This window comes from Chlorocebus sabaeus, chromosome 10, assembly GCF_047675955.1.
Source record: "Chlorocebus sabaeus isolate Y175 chromosome 10, mChlSab1.0.hap1, whole genome shotgun sequence".
Lineage (NCBI taxonomy): Eukaryota > Metazoa > Chordata > Mammalia > Primates > Cercopithecidae > Chlorocebus > Chlorocebus sabaeus.
This window is the reverse complement of record NC_132913.1, coordinates 3865521-3891162: the sequence shown is the minus strand read 5'-3', so window position 1 is coordinate 3891162 and position 25642 is coordinate 3865521. Positions and strand designations below refer to the sequence as shown.

Below are 25642 nucleotides of genomic sequence, written 5' to 3'. Positions count from 1 at the left end.
TATAGCTGCTACAATGACCATGAAAGAAAGTACATGCCACCGTTCAGTCAGTCAAAGTCCAGGAGCCAACTGATGCCTTTGTTCTGAGACATAATGTAGCTTACCGCTACATTTAATACAATATACAAATAAGAAAGGACCTTTATAGACCGAACATGGGTGCTGTCACACAAAGGAAGCAGGGGTTCTCAGGGGGTCTACAATTTTAAAAAATTGCCCCATTGACCCCACTTATGGATTCAGAATCACTGCTGTAGTAAGTCATGGACACCAGTAGGGATATTCTGCTTTTCTCAGTCTGGGGCAAAAAAAGAAAGTCGCGAACCCACTGCATAAAAGCACCAAAAGTTTATCACTTAATAGGCAGTAAACTGCAGATTACTAACAAGATCAAAGACAGCAGTATCTCTGTTTTATAGAAGAAATTTACATTTCTCTAAAAGCTTCTGACAAACTTAGCAATTCAAAAGAAAAATAATTATTATATTCAAATGTAGTAGTTACTTTTTCAATCTAGCCTTGAAGTTCTTAAAATTCCTTTTCAACATGGAGCACAGAAGAGTTAAGAAGGATAACAAAAATGAACACGGGTTTCATCCTTAAAACTGAATAATTTCACAAACAACACGCTTGATCACATAAATTTTGGTTTAGACGTCTCTGGATTTCTCTGGCATCATTAAATAAGAACATGCAAAAAGGTTTTGGAGACCAATGTGCAAACAACAACAACAACAACAGGGGCTGTTTCTTGAGTACTTACTATGTGCTAGGCACCACGCTTTAGACACAACCTCTCATTTAATCTTTAAAGTCACCCAGAAGAAAACACATAATTATCTCAATTTTACAGAGCACAAATCGCTCGCTAAGGAAATGCAGTAAGGTAGGTGGTGGATTCATGATCTGAATCCCGGTAATATCAACACCACAGCCTGCAATCTAACCCCTCTCTCCATGCTCTCAACCCATGACTAGAAAACGCATACTTTTTACTTGCAATTTTTTTTTTTTTTTGAGACTGAGTCTCACTCTTGTTGCCCAGGCTGGAGTGCAGTGGCACAATCTTGGCTCACTGCAAGCTCTGCCTCCCGGGTTCCAGCGATTCTCCTGCCTCAGCCTCCCAAGTAGCTGGGACTACAGGTGTATGCCACCATGCCCGGCTAATTTTTTGTATTTTTAGTAGAGACAGGGTTTCACCATGTTAGCCAGGATGGTCTTGATCCCCTGACCTTGTGATCTGCCCACCTCAGCCTCCAAAGTGCTGGGATTACAGGCATTAAGACACTGCACCCACTTGCTATTTTTAATAATGAATAGTATACTTAATTACACTGAGGTTTGTTTTGTTTTGTTTTTTTAAAGTCTAAGAGAAAAAGCTGGTACCTGTAAGAAGCTATTCAAAAATTTCTATTCCACTTTACTGACTCATTCAAAACAAATACTGGTAAAAATACAGCTTTTATATATACGCATCTCTCTCTTATCTACAGACATAAACACAACAAACGAAAAGGAAAATTTACATACTGATTAATTTCCCTGCCATGTCCTTGTTGGACCTTGATTCCTTGGGGTGTTTATAGAGATACATCACTGCTCGTCCAATCCCACTATGCTTCAGGGTCTCCTGGCTCACACTAGGCAGCTGGGGAACATAAACACATACACACACATTAATCACTCAGAAGCTGGGGGTCTTGCTAATCTATACTAGAGACCTGGCGCCTTTACAATAGTACAAATAAAAAATTCCATTTTCAGGATCTACAGAAATAGAGCACAAAGATACTTTGTGTCCACATCAAAAGTTCAGGGTTCAGGCCGGGCATGGTGGCTATCGCTTGTAATCCCAGCACTTTGGGAGGCTGAGGCAGGTGGATCACCTGAGGTCAGGAGTTCAAGACCAGCCTGGCCAACATGTGGTGAAACCCCATCTCTACTAAAAATACAAAAAGTAGCCGGGTGTGGTGGTGGCTGCCTGTAATCCCAGCTACTCGGGAGGCCGAGGCAGGAGAATCGCTTGAACCCAGGAGGCGGAGGTTGCAGTGAGCCGAGATCGTGCCACTGTACTCCAGCCTGGGCACCAGAAGCGAAACTCTGTCTCAAAAACAAAACAAAACAAAACAAAAACGAACCAAAAAAAATGGTGAGAGTTCAGTATTACAGCTGAGTTGAAGTAAAACCTAACAATGTGAGAAAGTATGAACTAAGCATACTTAGAGGTTAGCAGTTTAATACAGGAGCCAACATAGGCCTCAGAATCCAACAGACCTAAGACTGAACCCAAACACAGCCACCTTCTAGCTATGTAACCTTGACAAGTCATTTAACTTCTCTGAATCTAATTCCCTCATCTGTAAAATGGAAATAATACACCTACCTTGTCAGTTTACTGTGAGGAAGAAATGAACCGATACATATATAAAGCACCTGGCACAGTGTGTGGCATAGGAGACTCCTTGGGAATTGCTTCAGAAGTTAAATAGCTTAACCAAGGTGTCACAACTACGTAAGGTGGCCCAGCTCAAGATTCAAATGCAGGTTCCTGTGACTCTGAATTTGGTGTTCATTCTACGTCACATCTCCCCAGAACTTGCCCACTACTGTACTACTCTTCTCAGACACATCACAGCTGCTCTAAGATCTTTCCCCTTCAATGCAATAGTTATATGAAGTTTTATATGGTCTTCCCTTTCACGCTCATTTTACTAGATATGTTCCTTTTTTCCAACCCCTCTTCTGGAAGGCTGTAGCAGAGAGAACATATACAAACACTGTAAACTACACAGGTTATGATCACACAGACCACAATAGATAATTACTAAAGAACAGTCAGATTATCTGCCTCTAACCTCTTGCAGGATCTTCAGCAGCTCCTCCCGGATCTTGAGTGCAGGCAAACTCCTGTCTGGTAGAGGTGAGAGCCATTCTTTGATGGCAGACATCACACCGCTGTCAATGAATGTTTCTTTAAGGTCCTGCCTGCAGTAATAATAATAAGTTTTAAAAATTCCGTGAACCTTGGTTCTACTGTATCTTCTGACTTTTCTTACACATTTAGTGATGTTTCTAAAAGCTGCTTTAAAAAAGTTATTCATATACATTTGGTATTTACTGAACACCATTCTGGTTTCAAAAGCAGTATGACATTTAGTTCTTATCTTCCAGAAATGCATATACCTGACAAAAAATGATTTGCTGAAAACAAAACAAACTCAAGTTACACAAGATAAATTAATGCTGATATGAATGGTACAGACAGTAAGAACAATTAACTCCAATCATTTCAACTAAAAAAAAAATAACGTTAAATCTATCAAAATAGTGATTATTAAAAAATTTTACATGGTGGTGAACCCAGAATTGCTATTCTCTGCAGGACACCAACGAGACTAGCACTCTCCTGGCAGGACAAAAAACAAACAAACAAACAAAAAACACCTTCAATAAAATAATACTTAAATTCCATTTTATGTACTACAATCAGTTATGTTAATAGAAAACAAGACATTATATACATAAAACCCGCCACAGATCGTTTTCCCTGTTAGAACAGAGGGAGAAATTTTCTAGTTACAGACGCTCTAGGCCATGCTGGTGGTGGCTTACTGATGCGCCAATACATTTCCTCAGTCATCAAAAGTAGGCTATGGCTTAGTTCAAAGGGAAAGCAAGGTTGCTCAGAAATATGAGCAAATCAGGGCCCGGCGTGGTGGCTCACACCTGTAATCCCATTCCAGTACTTTGTGTAATCCCATTCCAGTACTTTGACTTTCGGGTGTAGAGACGGGAAGATTGCCTGAGCCCAGGAGTTTGAGACCAGCCTGGGCAACACAGCAAGATCCTGTCTCTAATTAAAAAAAAAAAAAAAAAAAAAAGCAAATCAATGAAAAAAGTTAGAAACAAGGATCTACTCAAAAAGGGCATCATTACTTCAGAAGGACCAATAATTGTGACCCATTAGAGTCATATAAGCCTTGGACAATGCAGCCTTCAGGTAGGGTCTTCCAAGATTTTCTGTTTTCCATCACACGGAGAAAACAAATGTAATTTTACCAGACCAAAAACTGTCTATAAAGAACAAAATTAGGGGCCAGGTGCAGTGGCTCATGTCTGTAATTCCAGCACTTTGAGAGGATGAGGTGGGAGGATTACTTAAGCCCAGGAGTTCAAGACAAGCCTGGGCAACATAGCAAGATCCTGTCTCTACCAAAAAAGCAAAAACAAAAACACACAAAATTAGTAGTTTCCAAGTTTTTCTTTCATTAGTATCAATTTTTTATTTGTTCTGTTTGCACCAGGCATCAAGGTTTAATAAAAGTTTATGAAGAAATATAATTCAGGAAATTTTATTCATTATCTTTCTGTGAACTGATAGAAGGCTATCATTATTTAGTATTCCTAGAACACCAGTACATCATTTGAATTATCATTCCATGAAAAGGAAAAAGACATTTTAAAGAAAACAAAACACTTACTTCTTAAGGTGCATAACTACAGTAGGCAGTAAAGTTAATTTTTTCAGTGCCGGCTTTTTTTGATTGTTCAACTGTCTGTCTTCCTATTCAGAAAAAAACAAAGATTTTTTTTTAAAACAGTACTCATTGTTAATATTGAATTCACTGTAATTCTGAACCTTAAAATAAAATAACAGTTTTTCAAAGAAACAATTTTTCCTACAAGAAAGAGTAACTTAAGAATGGATCTTTTGCAGAGCACCAAGCTCTGTATCTATGTCAGTCAAACCCACAAAACTATTAGAATTGCCTTTAACAACGACAAGTTGAGAGAAACCATTTTAAGTTAGAATATTAGCATGACTGTCAAGTTTTCAGAGTTCATCACAGGTACAAATTACAACTGGGAAATTTTGGTTTATGATATTAGGGACAATTTTCCAGGTGTGAGGTTATATGATATTGGAATATACTATATCAAAAAAGAGTTTCAGTATTTACTTGGGCAGTTTTTTCTATTTTTTTTTTAATTAGGAAAAATTTCAAATTTTACAAATACAGAATGTAGAATAATATGCCTGTTGCATACATTTCAACAATTAAATACACACAGCTAGTCTTCTTTTAGCTACTTTCCTCCATTCTTGAATTGTTTTGAAAGAAATGCTAGACACAGATCATTGAATCCACTGCTGAACTCTAAGTGTCTCCAAAAGATCTGAACTTGTTTTTTAAACATACTACTGGGCCAATTTTTATAAGTTGAGCAGATTTTTACAATGCAATAGAAGAAGCCATGTCTTGATCAGGAGCAAGAGAACAACACATGAATTTGTAACACCTTTAATATATGAAGAATTATAAACTTTGTGGTGAACTAGCCAAATCTGAGAACAAAACCATGCCCCATGAAACTAGCAAAGCCATTCACCTAAAACGTTTCATTTTACTGAATATTTCATCTTTTCACTTTTTCTAAACACGTGACTAAAAAATTAAAATATTTCCATGATTAAAATTTAGAACAGTAAATGCTTTACTACAAAAAGCAAAGCATCTTAACTGTCGTTTAAGGGTTAAGCATCAAAAAAAGGGCATCCAATAAACTCAGTGGGAGGAAAAGAAGGTGAACCTAGAAGCAACACAACTCACCTCAGCAGCTTCATTCATCTTGACGATCATGGCGCTCACGACGTCGTCTGCGTCACTAATAAAGGTGCCACCATCACGGTTCCGCCTGCGCTTGCCACTCATGCTCTTTTTTCGCTGCAACATCATCTCAAAATCCGACAGAAAGTCCATACTAAAGCAGTAAACAAAAGCAAGTGAAATACAAGTTGTCTTTTAAATACACATTTACTTTCACCACAATTAAGAACACCAAATTCCTTAATTCTAACTCAATGAAGTGCTACCTTCTTTTAAAAGTGCAAGTACAGTCATGCGCCGCATAACGATGTTTCGGTCAATGACGAACTGCGAATACGACGGTGGCCATCCAGTAAGCTAAGGTTAACTTTTTATTGAAGAAAAAAAATATTTTTTGTAAATTTAGTGTAGCCTAAGTGTACAGTGTTTATAAAGCCTATAGTAGTGTACAGTAATGTCCCAGGCCTTCACATTCACTCACCACTCACCCAGACCAAATTCCAGTCCTGCTTTCATTCGTGGCAAGTACTTTAAACAGGTGTACCATATTTTATCTCACACACACACACATATATTTTAAAGAGTTGGGGTGTTGCTCTGTCACCCAGGCTGGAGTGCAGTGGCACAATCCTAGTTTACCATAGCCTCAAATGCCTGGGCTCATCCTTCTACCTTAGCCTCCTGAATAGTTGAGACTACAGGCCCATACCACCATGCCTGGTTAATTTTTTAAATGTTTTGTAGAGACAGGGACTCACTATATGTCACCCAGGCTTGTCTTGAACTCCTGACCTCAAGTGATCCTCCTGCCTCAGCCTCCCAAAATGTTGAGATTACAGGCATAAGCCACCACGCCCAACTATACTGTATTTTAACTGTACCTTTTCTATGTTTAGATACACAAATACCATCATGTTACCACTGCCTACAGCATTCAGTACAGTAACATGCTGCACAGGTTTGTACCCTCGGAGCAACAGGCCTAGGAGCAATAGGCTTTACCATACAGCCGAGGTGGGTAGCAGGCAACACCATGTAGGTTTGTGTAATACTATGATGTTCATACAACAACAAAATCACCTAATGACACACTTTTCAGAATATATCCTGTTAAGCGACGCATGACTGTACTTACAACTTGCTATTAAAAGAACAGTTGATCCTAGACTTTATGTTCAATTCCTGTACTACCCTGTTATATATACACATGTAAATCACTAATAGCCCGGAACTTCTCATGCACTATATCCACACTGGCATCTATCAGTTTGAGAAAGTACATTTTAAGTGCCAATTGAGGGGACTCATTCAGCTTTAGTGGCACTGCCCTTTCTTGGACTAGGAAGGTGTTCATTATCTGAATGCTGTTGTCTTATACAGCATGAGCAGAAAAAATGAAAAATAAGCTGCTGCTTTTCAGTGATAAGAAGTATAACTCTCAAAACATAATAAGAGATACACATGGAAATCTATAGGCTTGCTAAGCGCCTCAAACCTTTATGGCTTTCTTCAGAATCATTACACTTAAAAAAGAGGAAGTTATTCTCTGCCACTATCATATCAATTCAATTTCCAGAAGTACTGCCAGACTCATTCGGTTTAATTACTGCATGCCACTAGGAATTCAAAATGAAACTACTTTTTAAAAACATCTTTACAACTGGAAAGAGTAACTAATCCTTCTATTACTGTATAACATCTTTTAAGATACCAGATTTTTCTGAACATAGATTCCAACTAGCTCAACAAAAGTAAGTGAAATATGGTCAAGTAATATTTTGTAGTTAAGATGTTAGACTTACTTCCCCTGCCCCATAAAGCCCCATCAGCTTTTCTCTCAAAAAGGTATTTTTAAAATTAGGTTATTTTTCATAAGAGTTTATTTGGTGAACCATAAATTAAGTCTGGTGCCATATAAATACAACTCCACAAAGAAAGACATCTAAGCACAGGGTAAATGAAAACAAGTAACAGCAGCAGGTAATTCACTGACAACAACGTAAATGGAGAAAAACAGGAATAGATTCACTCCTAAACTTAACCAGGAACCAAAATGAAAATTTAATAGTCTCTACCTTGATTTTTTAACTTCTCTTTAACAAATTCCTTAAAAACAAACTTACTGTTTTCCTCTCTTTATGTTATCATCAGAATCTGAATCTTCTGCTTCTTTTACCTGAGTTTCACTTTTTTCTTCTTCCAGATCTTCTTGGTTAAAACCCTAAATGCAAAATTATCACAACCTCCTTACAGATTTTCTTCTGTATTAAGTGTTCTTAGTATTTTGCATTTTTAAATTAATTCATTCACAAAGAACAAAAATTCAATAGATATCAAAAGGTACATAACAAAGGTCCCTCTCCAGCCACTAGTGTTACTAGGTTTCTTGCATTTCCTTCCAGAAACAATGTACGTTTATATAAGCACTTCTACACATACTTCGCATCCTCTCTTATTATACAAATGGAAGCATACTATTCAGAGTGGGTACGGATAATGCTCTGCATGTTCCAAATTTAAGAAAAGAATCTAGAGGCCAATGCATGTTAGTATTAAGTCCTGTCATTTTTTTCAAGGCTTTAGACTATTTCACAATATGTCTGTAACCATGATTTGTTCATTTATTTGCCTAGTCACATTTAGTTTTGCGTATTTGAAATTGCGAAATACTTGCCAAACTGTATTCCACAGAGGTTATACCAATTATCTCGCCAGCAAGCATGAGGACTCCTGTTCCCCTACGTCCTCACTACTATAGCAGGCTATCAAACACTGATATCCACTGATCTCTGGACGGAAAACAAATCTCAGGGTAGTTTCATTTGCATTTTCTTACTATGGGGGTAACGTTGGGCATTTTTTCACGTTTACAAAGCCATGAGTCATATTCTTTCCCTGTGAACTCTGAATATCCTATGCGCATTTTTTGCTGGACTGTTCATCTTTTTATCACTATGTAAAATCTCTTTGAAAATTAGATATAGCCCTCTACAAGTGACAAGAACTGTACAATCCCCACATTTGTACAGTTTTTGTTTATGCTAATATTTGTCAGGCATAACTTTTCATTTTTATGTAAATGAAACGGCCAGTCTTTTCTTTATGGCGTCTACCTTTTGTGTTACACTTAGAGGCTTTCTCAGTGGTTCACCTAGTATATTGTTTTTCTCACTGAACTGAAACTATAACCAAGTTGATGTTAAGTCTCCAAAATAGGTAAGTATACCTTATTCTTACAAAATGGTGCTTAACTAAGTCTGAGCTGCATGAAGGCAGTGTCCAAGCAGTCTCTGAAACATTGGTTGAATCAATTCTTCCTTTATATTTTCCTTAGGTTTACTTTCTTATTTCACTATTGTCCTGAATTTGATTCTAAATTCATCTACCTTCACTCTCTATTGCATTGGTTAAAAATAAGTATTGCTTTTTTAACCCAAGAACTATTTAAGCAGGCTTTCAGTTTCTGAGTGGCAAACAGATTGGAAAATATATACAGACACTTGATATATGACAAAGACGGCACTGCAGAATAGTAGGAAAGGATGATCTTTTCAATAAATGGTGCTGGGTCAACTGGATACTCCAAATAAGGAAAAAAATCTTAACTTTCACCTCATATCACATACGAAACCAATTTTAGGTGAATTATACAATTAAATGTGAAAGACTGAATAATCAAGCTTCTAGAAGATAACTTGTATCTTCATGACCTTGGGGACAGGCAAAAATTCTTAGGCAGAATTCAGTTTTCACCATAAAGAAAAAGATTGGTAAATTTGATCCTATGTTAAAATTAAGCACTTTTGTTCATCAGAAGACTCCATGTTAAAGGAATGAATTTAAGATATTCTAAAAAAATTTAAAAGTTAAAAATTTTTTTTAAAAAACACTCCATTAAGAAAGTGAAAAAGAAGTAACAAAATGAAAGGTATTTTTAACATTCATAACTGCCAAAAATGACTATATCCGGATTATATAGAGACTCGTCCCTGTTTTTTTCGGTCTGCTTCCTCTGTCAGTTACATTTCTCTTAGATTATGGATTTTTGTCCATTTCTCTTTTCAGTTCTATCAATTTTTGATTTTTATGTGTGCATATATATATAAAGTCATGTTATTAGGTGCAAACAATTTTAAAATCTTTTTATCGATATAAAGTGACCTCTTTATCTCAAGTACTTTTTTTTTTTTTTTAACCTTAATGTCTACCTCCCTCTTTTATAATATTATAGATACCACATCAGTTTTCTTTTGGTCCATGTTTACATGAAGTCCCTTTTCATATACCTTTATTTTCAGCTTTACCTTCTGTTTCAGACAAATCTCTTGAAAACAGTATATGGCTGGTTTTTAAGATCCTGTCTGACAATTGTTGTCCTTTAACTGGAACATTCAGTATTTACATTTAATTTAATTTCTGATATTATCAAAATTTAAATCTACTGTTTTACCATGTAATACTTTCTACTTTCTAACTGTCCCTTGTCCTAGCGTTCTTTTTCTTTTCCTGCTCATTTTCGACTGATTAGCTCTAGTTGTTCCATTTTCTCCCCCCTCTATTAGTTTAGAAATTACGCATTCCATTTTAGTCTTTTTAGTGGTCACTCTAGAGACTACAACACGCACCCTAACTTATCAGTTTACTAATGTACATTCATAGACATTCGCAAAGGCCTGCGAGCACTTCAATTCCACGTATGCTCCCAATTCACTGCTGTCATGTTTTCATTTTATATATATTCCACATTAAACACATTTCATTTTGTATAGTCAATACTCATTTAGACTTATACACATACTTTTGTTGCTCTTTTCTCCCTCCTGCATCTCTAACCTTCCATCTGAGATCATTCTTTCTTGCATTTCTTTCCTTCTGTATTTCCTTCAGCTGGTACATTGTTAATTAATTCCCTCCTTATTTCATCTTCATTCCTGGAAAGTATTTTGGCTAAATTTAACGAAATTCTGGGTTTGCCATTAGTAGATTCTATTGTTTCTGTTGTGAAGTCAGCTGTTAGTCTAATCGTTACTTTTCTGAATGTATTTTTTTTCCTGTGGCTTTTACACTTTCCTATTTTCGTTGGTTTCTTGCAGTTTTATTATGATGTAGTTAGGTGTAGATTTCTTTATCTTCCTTGCAATGTGTAGAACTTCTAGAATCTATGGTTTAGGTATCATTTCTTTTTAAAATACTGCTTCTGCTATACATGTAATTTTCCCTCTCCTTTCATTATTCCAATTTTTGTGAAAACTTTTCATATATAGTCTATGTCTTTTACTTTCTTCTATAACAGTATATTTCAAAGCTTCATTCTAGACCCCTCCTTCTAACCTATCTTCCAGTTCACTAATTTTCTTTTCAAGTATGTCTAATCTGTTGTTAAACTCAACCACTAAGTTTACTGTTTTTTTTTCTTCCCTCCTGCCCTGTTTTTCTTTTCAAACAGGACCTCACTATTTTGCCCTGGCTGGTTTCGAACTTCTGGGCTCCAACTACCCTCCCAGTTACCCCTGAGTAACTGGGACTACCAGCTACTTGCACCTACCTGTCCACCAAAGTTTTTAATTTCAGTTACTGTATTTTTATAGTTCTAAATTTCTACTTGGTTCTTTTCCAAATTTGCCTTCTCCTTTTTAAATTGTTTGCTCTGACATCTTTAATCTTGTTTCTTATCTCCCTGAACATATTTAAGGTGATATCTAAAATTCCTATATCTAGAGCTCTAAGTCTATTTCTATTGTCTGTCATTGCTAGTTTCCTTTTAATGTTATTTTTGTATATTGTACTGTATATACGAAAAACTTAAACCACTGTCATCTTATTTCTGAGACTGAGGTTCTCTAGTCTGCCAGAAGATTCAAAGATGGCCTAAAATCTGAGCAAAGGCTATTTTACTTCCCCCTGAACCCAATGGTGCTGCTCTCTGAAGTCTCAATCCAGAGTATGGGGTTTACAAAGCCCCCTAACCACAATAGGCCCCGAACTCTAAATTTTGTCCCCAAGTCTTGAGGCTGTCAAAAATATGAGTAGCCTCTTGGTCTGACAGGTAAACACCCCCACAGAAAAAGCACTTCTAAACACTGAGTTACCACTTCAGGTTTCTCTTGGCTTAGTAATTCTTTGCTACTTTGTTCCTAGATAATGAGCAGATTTCTATATATTTTGTCTAGCTTTTCTAGTTGTGCTTGGCAGAAGGGTTAGCCCAATCACCCAGAATGCCGTTGTGAAAATCGGAAGTTCCCCAATTACTGTGAATCTTGCCCTTTAGCATTATTAAGTGCCTTTCTTTGTCTCAATGTGTCCCTTCCCCCTTAATTCAATTTTGCCCACTAGCTTCCTTTTATGCCTTTGTATATACCCGCTCATTTTACTTCCTGAATCCCTCCTTCTAGATTTTTCTCCTGAATACATCACAAAGATGTTTTTCTCTTGAATATATCCTACTTATTAGAATAATCTATAATTACATCACTGCCATAAAAACAACAAAAAAAGCACAGCCAAGGAGGAAATATTTCCATCTTATACTTACTGTAAATTCTTCTTCCTCTTCATCACCAGATTCTCCAAATATGTCTGCAATAAGATTTCTAGAAAGTAGACAAATATAAAAACATTCATTTGCTTTCTTCTCATTTGCATAGGAACCATTTTTTAAAAGACAGAATTTACATACAATAAAATGTGCAGATCTTCAGTGTCCAGTTCAATGAGTTTTAACAAACGTATACACTCATGTAACCAGCACCCTATACACTCATGTAGCCTCCCGAGAAAGTTCTCTCATGGCCCCTTCTAGCTGGTCCCCTAATTTCAACATCCTAGAGACAACTGCCACCTTGACTTCCAACACCACAGATAAATTTTGCCTACTGAACTTCATGTAAATGGAATCACATATGTTCTCTTTGCTTTCTTTCACTTAACATGTTAATTCTGAGATGAATTCTGAGATTCACCCACATTGTAGTGTGTTCAGTTCAGGAACTAAAATACTAAATCCCCAAAGACATGCAATTAGGCAGGACATATTGTATTACAACACAGACCCCTCTGTACTGCCTAGTTAAGAACCCCTGAAAACTCATGTTACACTGTCACTTACTCTTCTTCATTGCCTGACTCACTGTCACTCCCAAACAGATCCTTCTCTTCATTTTTCTTATCAGACAATTCTTTCCCAGCTTCTTCCTCACTGTCAGATGCTATGGTCTTCTCTCTTTTGCCTGACTTGTCTGATACAGCATCACTGTCAGAGTCATCTGCATCAGAGACAACACGGCTCTTCTTTGCTGCTGTTGAAAAGAAAATCATCATTAATTTTATTTTATCATGGTCATTGTATTACCAAGCATAATAGATGCTTTAAAATGGCAGTATGCAGCAAAAAATCAATCAAAGGGCCTCCTGACACATGGTTTAGAGTTTTTAAAATAACTAAATGGCTCATTGAGAGTCATCTTACAAATTTTCTGTTATTTTGCTTAAGAAAAAATGGCCAAAAGATGAAGAAAGATATCAATACAAAAGCAGTCACCTTTCCTTTTGGGGAATCGAGAAAATTAAAACTAGATTGATGGGCAAAATTGGCATCCTTTCTATGCTGCCTAGTAGTAACTGAACTAAAAAGGACTACATATTTCTTTCTAGGAATAGTCTCCACGTTCCTCTATCATTGCTGGTCAGTTTGAAATTTCTCATCTTCCTTAACAAATTGGCAACATGTCTGGTACCTTTTCCTTCTCCTATAAGAACTGTCGGGTTATAATGAAATATGTCTTTTCCAAAGATAAGTTTCATAAAAAAGTAAACAAGTAAAACCTACTATCTGTGAAAATGGAGTCTTAGGTAGCAGAGACTGAAACACTCCGGAGAGAGATGGTGTCTCTAAATGGAATCCCCTCAAAGTTTCCCTGTATCTGAATATTCGACAATGTTTAACAACCGTGGGAGCTCAGTTACTGATTGGATGGGATCAGTGAACTAAGTGTCAAAGAGACCCGCAGCTAACACTGAATACAGTTAGGGGTTTTCATGTAAACATTTTTCTTTGAAACATTACCTCTTCCAGTTTAAAACAAAAAAGTCTGAGTATTTTATATTCCTATTGACATGTGGTTTATCACTTTGAGGCAGTCAGAGATTAATACATGCTAACAGAACTCAAAGGAAACTTACTATTAAGCTTAGCTAATGATAACCAGGGGAAATGAGTGTCCTAGTGATATTTCAGAATATTAAGCTGAGTAACAGAATACAGATCTGACATACCAAGAGGATACACCGTTCCACAGTTACCAGTTCACACAATGAATAAAGCCATTGATAAACAGCCCAAGGTAGTTCCTTACATGCTTTCTCTCCATCTTCACTATCGGAAAGCACCGCCGCCTTTCTCTTCGCTACTTTCTCCTCCTCACCCTCTTTCTCATCTTCATCACTGTCCAGTTTTTGCTTTTTGGGTTCTTCCTCCTCACTATCAGAACTGTGAAACTTTTTTCTGTCTGTATGGCTGTCTGAGAGGAAGGAATCATTCTGCATTTCTGTATCCTCTCCCTTATTCTCCCTGTCGCTGTCATCATCTGACTCTGGCTTCTGTTTGTGTCTGGACGCATCCTCAGTTTCTGAGTCACTGGCAGGTCCCTTCCGAGGCCCCTCACTCTCAGAGTCACTGACTCGGGGTTTGGGTAGCTCCTCGTTTTCAGAATCACTGGCCTGGTTCCTTGGGGGATCCTCACTTTCCGAATCACTGATTCGGGGTTTGGGAAGCTCTTCATTTTCTGAGTCACTGGCCTGGTGCCTTGGAGGGTCCTCACTTTCGGAGTCACTGATACGAGGTTTGGGAAGCTCCTCGTTTTCAGAGTCACTGGCCTGGTGCCTTGGGGGTTCCTCACTTTCCGAATCACTGACCTGAGGTTTAGGAAGCTCCTCACTTTCAGAATCACTCATTCGAGGTTTGGGAGGCTCCTCATTTTCGGAGTCACTGGCTTGGTGCCTTGGGGGTTCCTCACTCTCAGAGTCACTGATTTGAGGTTTCAGAGCATCTTCTGTTTCAGAGTCACTAGCAGGACTCTTCTGGAGCTCCTCAATCTCAGAATCACTGGCGGGATGCTTCCCAACATCTTCGTTTTCTGAGTCACTTGCATGCCCATTAAGAAGTTCCTCATTTTCAGAGTCACTCCCAGGTAATTTCCTGGTCTCTTCACTCTCAGAGTCGCTCCCGTGCTGATTGACATCCTCATTTTCAGAATCGCTTGCAGGAGGCTCTGCACGTTCCTCAGATTCAGAGTCACTGTCCTTTTGCCTATGAAGCTCCTCACTTTCAGAGTCACTAGCATTAAGATTTATGGGCTCATCATTCTCAGAGTCTGTCACATGATGTCCTTTGGTGAGGCCATCTTCTCGATCACTAGGTTCATTCTGAAAAATAAAGTGAAAAAAAATTAGGAAAGTGCAAATAAAAAACCCTTTAATAGTAAAACATTAAATTTTTTTCAGTGATTTTGTTGTTGTTGTTGTTGAGACGGAGTCTTGCTCTATTGCTCAGGCTGGAGTGCAGTGGCGCGGTCTTGGCTCACTGCAAGCTCTGCCTCCCGGGTTCACACCATTCTACTGCCTCAGCCTCCCAAGTGGCTGGGACTACAGGCAACCACCACCACGCCTGGCTAATTTTTTATATTTTTAGTAGAGATGGGGTTTCACCATGGTCTCGATCGCCTGACCTCATGATCCACCCGCCTTGGCCTCCCGAAGTGCTGGGATTACAGGCACGAGCCAACGCATCCGGCCAATTTTTTAAAATATGAGAATATGTGCACCTAAATGGAGAATTCTTGTCCTATACCTATATAGAAATACCCCCACAGAAAGCCAATCTGTGAAATGGTTTTATCTGGATCCCCGAATGGGGAAATATAACCAGCCTTCATTAAAACAACGTTGTAAAGCATGCTCTCAGATTACTATAGAAAACTGACTGCGAAGAGCCAGACTTTTTTTATTTAAAAAAAGGCGAAATTTCTCATACATACTTCTGTTTTGTAAAAATATAACTAGGCCAGACGTGGTGGCTCACACCTGTAATCTCAGCACTTTGGGAGGCCGAGGTGGTGGATCACCTGAGGTCAAGAGTTCGAGACCAGCCCGGCCAACATGGCGAAACTCTGTCTCTATTAAAAATACAAAAATTAGCTGAGCACGGTGGTGGGCACCTGTAATCCCAGCTACTAAGGAGGCTGAGGCAAGGAGAATTGCTTGAACCTGGGAGGCAGAGGTTGCAGTGAGCTGAGATTGTGCCATTGCACTCCAGTCTGGGTGACAGAGTGAGACTCTGTCAAAAATAAAAATAAAAATAAATAAATAACTCCATTTTTCAAAGAAATACTTGCAAACATGTAACCAAGTTCTTTTACATAGGAACATTCTTGGGTTTTATAAGGTTAAAATTTTTTTTTTTATTTTTTATTTTTTTTTGAGACAGAGTCTTGCTCTGTCGCCCAGGCTGGAGTGCAGTGGCCAGATCTCAGCTCACTGCAAGCTCCGCCTCCCGGGTTTACACCATTCTCCTGCCTCAGCCTCCCGAGTAGCTGGGACTACAGGCGCCCGCCACCTGGCCCGGCTAGTTTTTTGTATTTTTTAGTAGAGATGGGGTTTCACCGTGTCAGCCAGGCTGGTCTCGATCTCCTGACCTCGTGATCCGCCCGTCTCGGCCTCCCAAAGTGCTGGGATTACAGGCTTGAGCCACCGCACCCGGCCAAGGTTAAAATTATTTAAGGGAAAAGAAACTATAAAATTTAATTTTATTTAAAGGGTCAAATAACATATTGGCACCTTCTCCCAAGATAATTTAAGCAAACAAAGAAAGGAGGAGTTAACATTTCCTAAGTACCCACTAAGAGCCAATACCACAATAGACTCTCTCCTGTTAGTTCATTTACTCCTCATAATGGTACTTCTCATGATAACAAAATTGAGGCTTACAGCAGTCATGGTCCTGTGTTTAGTAGCCCTAGAAATAAGAAAGCTTAAGTTTTAGGGAGAACATGATTCATCTAACTACACCAACACATAACGTTACTTGAAATAATTACTCTGAAAATATGCTCTGGGGCACAAACTTGATATGTGCATATTATAGCTATGATTTTTAAAATGCAGAGGAAAAATATACAAAATTAAACATGCCAAAATACTAACAAGTGTTTTAGGATCCGGTGAATTTTTTCTCCCATCTGGTAGCTCAACTTTAAATAAAATGGCAATAATATTCTAGCTTAAAAAGTGGAAGTATTTCCATGTTTGAGTATTCCCTCTTAAAAATTTACTGAGCCAAATATTTGTTAGATACATGACTGAAGCTATGGGAACCTACCACAGACCAATTTTCAAGGGACCAAAGAGCCTTTAAATAATACCTATGGCCAACATCATGCTATGAAACCGTTAAGTGACAAGATAATTCTTGTCAATGACAGGATAAATGGCATGAAAATGTTCTCATAAAACCTATACTTTTACTAACCCAAGTATGCTGTGTCTACAAATTCAAAAATAATATGAAAAAATATAAAATAAGCCTACAAGGCAAATGTTTGAAGAGTTTTTAAAATATTTTATCACCATTATGACAGCACAGCATTGCAAAGAAAGAGATATTGCTATACACAGTCACTGAAATATAGCACATTCAGGAACGTTTCCAAAACCATAACCTTTTCAAAATCCCTCAATACAATTTTCTTGAGTTCTCACCGGGCACTCAGCACAGTACTGTATTGGATTCCTTGTCAGTCACAAGCTCTATTATCCCACTGAAACAGGCACTTATCTATTAAAACGGTATTAGGACTCGAGAGATATCATAGAATCTTACAATTACAGTACAATACTCCGTATGTTGCCTAAAGTTTACTTTAGCCATACTTCATAATTTAAAAGAATGCAGATGGAAAATTTAACTATCTAGATTGTAAGCTCTAGGAAGGCAGACATATTTTGGTTTGTTTTCCTGAGGCATCCTCAGAGTGCAGAATGTTCTCTAGTACATACACACACTAGGTAGAGTTTGAGCATTCCTAATCTGAAAATTCAGACAACTCTAAAATCTGAAATTTTTGAGCACTGACATGACATCACAAGTGGAAAATTCCAAACATAAGCACCTAATACAAACTTTGTTTCATGTGAAAAATTATTTAATATAATGTATAAAATTATCTTCGCGCTATAAGATAAATGAATTTCGTGTTTAGACGTGGGTTCCATTGCCAAAATAGCTCACTATGTATAAGTAAATATTCCAAAACTCGAAAAAATTCTAAATCCAAAACACTTCTGATTCCAAGCATTTTGGATAAGGGATACTCAATGTGTATGTGTTAAATTAGTAATAAAGGCATTAAGTGGGAATAACATAAGGTGAGGAAAAATTAATCCAACAAGAATGTATTTCATGTCTACTATGTGTAAGACGCCAAGACACCAGGCTGAGTATGTCTCAGGGCCTGACCTTACGAGCTGCTAATGAGGAGCCAGCGAAGCACACCGTAACAGTATAGTGTAACATGCACTATTCACAAAGTATGTATATGGTATTTCAAAAGTGCACTGGAAGTGCATCTATATGAAACTGAGCTGCAAAAAAAAAAAAAAGGTGTGCAGACAGTGAGCCAAGATCGCACCATTACACTCCAGACTGGGTGACGGAGCGAGACTCCATCTCAAAAAAAAAAAAAAAAAGGGCGTGCAGACAACAGGCGTGTTTGCATGGAGTTTGTGATGGCTGAGTTAAGATGGGAGGGTGGGGAGAGGCATACAGTACCAGCAGAGGCAATTAAAGCAGGAGGCAAAAATGAAAATTGCAATTGGCTTTTGGAATGCTCTCCATGACAAACCCATCACATAACTCTAAGGCCATGTCTATGTGTGACTTGATTTATTTTAGTTGAAACAACAGAAATCATCTCCAGCTAAGTCCAGAAACAAAGAACAATCTTCTCAGGATCAAAGTGAGTTGAATGACTAAACACTCGGGAAGGTTAAGTACCAATACAGCACAGACAGCTTAGAAAAGGGAACTCAAGGATCATTTTACTAGAGTACCATCAGTAACATGACTCAGCTATAAACTGTCTAGAATCTAAATTATAAATCCCCAAGACAGACAACTTAACTGGCCAAGGCAATATCAGAAACTGTGACTCAATCAGTTACAGCTGGATCGGGGCACAGCACTGGGAGTCACTCCCAAAGAAGTGAGAGACACTGGGCAGTCATCCAAAACTCACCCGCTACACTCTACCCCAGGTTCCCTGATGCATGGTGTAGCATTCCAAAACAAACAGCCCCTACAAGGACACTGCATAAGACAATGATTGTGAAATTTACGAATCTTCATGAATTTTTTATGAGTTTCATGAAAACACAGCATTATGTATGGCACGACAGGGCAAAAAAGGGGAGAAATAACTGCAGTGAAAAAGTACTAGTCTGATACACTCAAGCTAAAGAATACACTTAGACGACAACACCACAGAATTTGGGACGAGTATGCTGGAAATTATACAGCTAAGCTTAAAAGTTATCAAAACAATATCTAAAGTTTTTAGAGTGGTTTTGGCAATTAAATTGCAAGCTTAAAAAAATCCAAAAGACAGTTTTTTTAAAAGTCACATGAGTACAACAAATCAACAGTTGAAACTGACATGTAATGTAGTTTTTAAAATAATGTAAGACATTTCCTAGTGGTAATGGTAAAAGAAATCGAGCAGTCAGAAGCTCCTTAGATGCTTTAGAAACATCTATAATGCCGGCGGGCGCTGTGGCTCACGAGGTCAGGAGATCAAGACCATCCTGCCTAACACGGTGAAACCCCCGTCTCTACGAAAAATGCAAAAAATTAGCTGGGTGTGGTGGCGTGCTCCTGTAGTCCCAGTTACTCAGGAGACTGAAGCAGGAGAATCACTTGAACCCAGGAGGCGGAGGCTGCAGTGAGCCGAGATCGCACCACTGCACTCCAGCCTAGGTGACAGAGCAAGACTCCGTCTCAAAAAAAAAAAAGAAAGAAAGAAACGAAAAGAAGCATCTATAATGCCTCATACCTCTTTCCTTAGCCATCAATCACACTGCAGTTATAAATAACTACTGGTTATCCATCATAATAAACAATCTTGTTTATCTCAGTATACAAAGAATAACCACACTTATGACGACCAGGGCCACAATACACAGAGAGATAACGGACATTCTTAAACTGCCAAGTAAATAAAACTGCTATAAATCAAATAATAATTTGTAAAGCATTCTAAGTATTACGTTGTCAAATGGAAACTTGTACAGACCCAAATAACTCAGGACACTGCTTCTTCTTGACTGGTCAGAAGTGTCAAACTCAAAGTACTTGATGTTGTATATACTACTCTACCATTATAAACTGGAAAAATGCTCACCACTAAGCCGCACAGTAAATTCCATGAGGAAGTATCTATAGAAGCATGTCCAAAAGCATGTTTCACTAGGCCCGAGTTCCAGAAGACACAGCTGAAACGATCGTATAGGACTTTGTCAATGTGTATTAGTTTAATGAGCATGAAAGAATCAGAGAAACCCTGCAGTACAATAACATAATGCTGTCAATCCAGTGTAGTTCCTGGAGTGCTGCGACACTGAGGAACTCCCAAGCACACACTTCATATAATGAAGCTATAAACCAGAATGTCCCTTGTCTATCAAAAGTTGATCTTAGAATAAGAGTCAGAAACAAAGGCACTCCTGATGAGTAACAACAACAACAACAAAATCTACACAAACTTTGTTTTTTGTTTGGTTGGTTTGTCTTTTTTGAGACAAGGTATGACTCTGTCACCCAGGGTGGAGTGCACTAGCATAACCATAGCTCAGTACAGCCTTGAACTCCTGGGCCCAAGAGATCGTCCTGCCTCAGTCTCCCAAGCAGCTGGGACTACAGGCACACGCCACCACGTCCGGATTTTTTTTGTTTTGTAGAGACAGAGTCTGTGTTGCCCAGGCTGTTCTCAAATGCCTGGCCTCAAGTTATCCTTCTGCTTTGGCCTCCCAGCAAAGTTTAGGATTTTATGATAATGATGCAAACTCCTGCCTACCTCTTCAGACTCACTTCTTTCCACTCACCATCAACCCTATGTGTTACAGCAGCAGTTCCCAAACTTCAGTATGCACAAAAATCACTTGGGGAACTTTGGAGAAAACCATACAAACTTTTGGTGCTTCTCACCTCCAGATATTAATTCAGTGTATCTGGGAAAGGTGTCAGAGAATCTGAATTTTGACATGTGGTCCACATGATTTTGACCACGTTTCGGAAATTCTACTCCAGTTGCAGTAGAGTGGGACTACTAACTTTGCGCCTTTACAAACGCTGTTCCCTTTACCAAGAATATCTTTCTTGTACCTTGTCTTTTTCATGCCTAAAAACTTGCCAAAAATACTCATCTCCTGAAGTCTCTTCCATCTTTCTCCCTAGGTAGAATGAACGGACTTTGTGCAACATGATGTGACAGTTAAGGCCGTGGAATTTAGAGTCAGAAAGACCTGAGGTTCAAGCCCCAGCTCTGTTACTTTCTACTATGTGATCAAAGGACATTTTCTTGACTCTTGAAAGTTTCCATGTCCTTGATCTGATGGAATTAGGAATAGTGTCTATACTGTAGAGGGCAGTTCTGAGGAATAAAAGCATGCAAAGCAGTTAGCACAGAGCCTGTGAGCATTCAATAAATGTTATGTACCATCAATAACAAAATCTCATTAATTATTAATTACAAAACACTCCCCCCTTCAAGACTCAGCTCAAATACATCCCGTGACGGCTGCTGACCTGGTTAGCCATTCCCTCCCTTCATATCCCCATGGCATCTTGTACGCTCACACTTCACTGAAAGGTGACTTACACACTTATTTACATTTATCTGATACACCGACCTTAAGATCCGAGGCTATTCTGTAAAAATGTATCTTTTACCTGCGGCATAAAAAAGACACTCAAAATATACTCACTAAAATGAAAAAGAAACCCCACAAGCAATGCTTAACATAAAACAAATGGAAAATGTTTGCATTAAACATTATTAGAATCAGAGACAAAGACTAAAAACAAAAACAAAGGAAAATGTAGATAGAATCAAAAGAACTAATAAGATATAGGACAGCAATGGCCAAGACAAATCTTTTAGTTGTTTTGATGTACTCCCCATAAGGATGCTTTCCTTATACTAACACAGCCCCCTGGTGGGAAGATCCAAACAAGAGCAGACTGCCATCTTTACTCAATTCAAGTAATGCTGGAGCTAACGGAGCTGTCATTGACTTCAAGGGCAGATGGCTGGGCCCACTGTGCTTTGCTCACAGTCAAAAAACCGTGAGAAGCCAGGTTCCATTTCCAAACAACATCTTCCTCAATGTCTCACACTCCATTTTTTTCCTGTGGGACACTCGGGAGGGTACTTTTATACACAGATGAAATCTACAGGCTTCTGGATGTTAAGATACACATTTCCTTTGATACATTTTCCATGAAACAGAAACCAGCTGAAACAAAACCACACAGCTAACTGGCAAAAATACTGTCTAAAAGAATATATGGTAAAAATAACAAAAACTAGAATTGGCAACTAGTTATAACTAGGTCACATTTGACGGCCACCCCTCCGCTTGGTGCTCAAACTGCTTTATTAAAAAGTTACATTTCCAGAGATGACTATTCGAAAACATTTTTAGAGAGTTTTCCCCCTTCTTCCCTATCTGTCCTACCACAAAAGGTGTGAAGCCACCTAACCCAAACTTACTTATTCAGCATCACTTTCCATTAAGCTATTCCATTTTCTAGCCACAACAATCATTCCTGAAATATATCAAGTCCTTCTTAGTGTTAGACCCTGTATCTATTGCTCTTCTAGCGAGACAGAATCACCGCCACCCCAACCCGCTTCTCCCACCGGCAATGTCTCTCCTTCTGTCAGCTGAAATATCATGGCTACCGAGCCCATCCTCCCTTCCTCTCAGTGCTTGGTATGTATCCTTGCTATAATAACATACTATATTGTAGTCACCTATTTATAGGTCTGCCGCACCCACACAGACACCTTAAAGTTTTAAGTTTGCACTGCTATGCCTAGTAAACAATCAACATTCAAAAACGTTTACAGAAAGACATGAATAATAAATCTTCACACATTAAATAAACATAAGCAATAGTGCCAATTTTTTGGGAAATGCATTTCAATCTAAAGGTTTAATTATGTGGCCGGGCACGGTGGCTCACACCCGTCGGCCCAGCACTTTGGGAGCCCAAGGTAGGAGGATCACCTGAGGTCAGGAGTTCAAGACCAGCCTGGCCAATAGGGTGAAACCCCATCTCTACTAAAAATACAAAAATTAGCTGGGTGTGTGGCACATGCCTGTAGTCCCAGCTACTCAGGAGGCTGAGGCAGGAGAATTGCTTGAACCCGGGAGGCGGAGGTTGCAGTCAGCCAAGATCACATCACTGCACTCCAGCCAGGGTGTAAGAGTGAGACTGTGTCTCAAAAAAAAAAAAAAAAAAAAAAGTTTAATTAACTTGATTTGGAAACCATATAATAACACAGTTGGGGACAGAGAAATAAATGTCAACTATCTCGGGCTGCACATGAGGTATAGGGGTAGTTGGGAATACAAAATCTTCAAAGACAGATGTGTAAAACTTCTACAGGCTTCTGGATTGAGAAATCTAAACTTCAATACCTTGCCTTCAAATTTAAGAAACTACCTTTCCATGTATCCTTCCAACTAATCTACTAGGAAAAGACAATTTGATACCTAATAGTTACAATTTTTTAGTAAGGGAATATATATTAAAGATAAATTTAAAACGGAAAAAAACAGCTAGTAAAGAAAGGTTTATCTTTACATGAAAGGGTTCTTCACAAGGTTCTTCTAAATTTTGAATTTTTTAGTACATTTTGAGTTAGCTGTTGCATGCTTATAAAAATGGGTTACTATATAAAATGGCATAGTATTCTACCAAATTATTTTCCCTTTGATTTGAAAGATTAATGAGCACTGCAGAAATAAGACAAATGTGAATCACACCCAGAGATCACCATCATTTACATTTTAGTCCTTTCAATCTCTTCTCTGTGTAAATTTATTTTAAAACAATTAAACTAGGACCTAGAATCACAATAATGGCCTGTATCTTTCAAGTAATAGCGGCAGGAAGCAGACAAATTCCTAGGCAGATAGCGGTGGGTCCCTGGTGAAACATGACCTTCAAGTCAAACACAGCTTAAACGCAGTAAACTGAGCTGCTAGGGCACCTGACCAGAGTGAGAACCTTTATTCCCGTTTGCCTGCTCTTTCCTTAGTGGTTCTTTCTGAATAAGGCTAATTTTCAACTAATCAAATGCTGCCTTTCCCAAGGCTACCTACAGCCCGTATCTCCCCAATTCTGAGTCTATAAAAACTCCAGAGTTAGCCACAGCTGGGGACAACCCACCTTTGGGAAGGGGCGGCCCACTTCAGGTCCCCTCTCTGTTGAGCTACTCGCTCAAAAAAACTCTTCTCCACCCTGCTCACTCTCAGTTGTCCGTGTAACCTCATTCTTCTTGGACGCAGGAAAAGCACTTGGGACCCACCAAACGGAGGATTCAAAAAGGGGTGTAACACTGTACCCCTCCCTCCTGCTTACCCAGCAATGGGGGAGAAGAAATTGCTGGGCGTGACACACCACCGTTCGCCAACACTGTGGGCAGCAGGAATGAATAAGAGCTGTAGTGCTTCTCGAGAGCCCAGACCTTGGGACTCTCCAAAGCAGGGCTGTAACACGCACCTGCTTGCCAAGCCCTGGGCGGTGGGAACAACCGAGCTGTGACACCCTTGGGGCTCTGTAGTTCCTGGCATCTGTTTTCAGGCACCACCACATCCCCCTAGTCTGGACACTGGCGCCTTCTATGGAAGTTGCTTGTGGCACACTGGGTCCAGCTGCAGCCTCACACGGAGCCGGCACCTGTGTCAGTGTCTGGAGCTGCCCACCTGCTGCAGCAGCTGACCTGCCCGGCTGTGTGCCGTGACTAGACGCAGACCCTGCACTCGGCTCATTCACACACCTCTTGCCGTTCCATACCTGTCTTGCTGGCAGAGGCCGGGAGCAAAAACCAAGTGCAGCCTGCCAGGCCGAGTGGGCAGGGAGAGTCCAAGTGAGACCAGAGCCCAGCGAGGTCCAAGCAGGGACACTGCTGGCCCCAGAGGTTTCCCGCCAACAGGAAGTGGCACCCTGCAAAAAAATGCTGCATCACAAGTAACACGTTCAATTCTCCATGTCACTATTCTTTGAAAACAATTCCAATAGCTGTGTTGCCATTCTTATAAATGTCCTATTTATAGTTTAATTGCTCGTTTTCTACATTGTTGAGTATTTCTTGCTTCCTTTCTTACGTTTATTACACCTCATTTGTCCATTTCAGTGTTTTCAACCCAACGGCAGTTCTGGGTCTTCACCCAACGGGTTAGTGGGAAATTCAAGGGGCTGTTTTTGGTCATCAGTGATGGGGAGGATGTGTTACTAGTATTTCATTTAATACCCAGTAACCAAGATGCTAAATGTCCTGTTAATACACAGGCATGCACCCAAATATCCACAACTGGCCCGCTAAGAATCTTGTTCAGGAAAGCAACACAAGGCTGCTCTCTGTAGAGGTGTGGCCACAGGCAGGACCCAGAGGACCTCACCCATCCACACACACACAGGAATCTCCCTGAGACGAAAGAGCTCAACGGGCCCAATACAGATTGCAGTAACAGACAAGAGAAGCATAATGGGCCCCTTTGGGATTTAAACTGAGGAATACGCAAAAGTCTGACCAATCTGTACGAGATAAACATCAAGCCAAACAAGGACTTTTGGCATCACAGCATGAGAAGTTCTACTGACCTTCTCCCCAGTGAAAATTATTAAAAACAACCACTTAGTCTCTACAAGTGGCCCTAATAGCAAAGGGCAAATGAAGAAACGCCTACACAAACTC

At 39.1% G+C, this 25642-nt stretch overlaps 1 protein-coding gene across 5 annotated transcripts in view; it reads right to left on the bottom strand.

Annotated features, from left to right (window-relative positions):
* The window catches only part of IWS1 (interacts with SUPT6H, CTD assembly factor 1), a 45695-nt gene that overhangs the window by 8789 nt on the left and 11264 nt on the right, over positions 1–25642 (bottom strand). For 4 of the 5 annotated variants that reach the window (XM_007964610.3, XM_073019588.1, XM_007964612.3 and 1 more), the window contains exons 3-10: positions 13961–15029; positions 12715–12904; positions 12142–12199; positions 7733–7830; positions 5613–5763; positions 4482–4564; positions 2856–2985; positions 1531–1648 (exon numbers count right to left, since the gene is read on the bottom strand). In XM_007964610.3, the coding sequence (XP_007962801.3) occupies positions 1531–1648; positions 2856–2985; positions 4482–4564; positions 5613–5763; positions 7733–7830; positions 12142–12199; positions 12715–12904; positions 13961–15029 (1897 nt within the window). The remainder of the gene's footprint in view (positions 1–1530; positions 1649–2855; positions 2986–4481; positions 4565–5612; positions 5764–7732; positions 7831–12141; positions 12200–12714; positions 12905–13960; positions 15030–25642) is intronic. The other variant, XM_037988123.2, reaches the window with a different exon arrangement.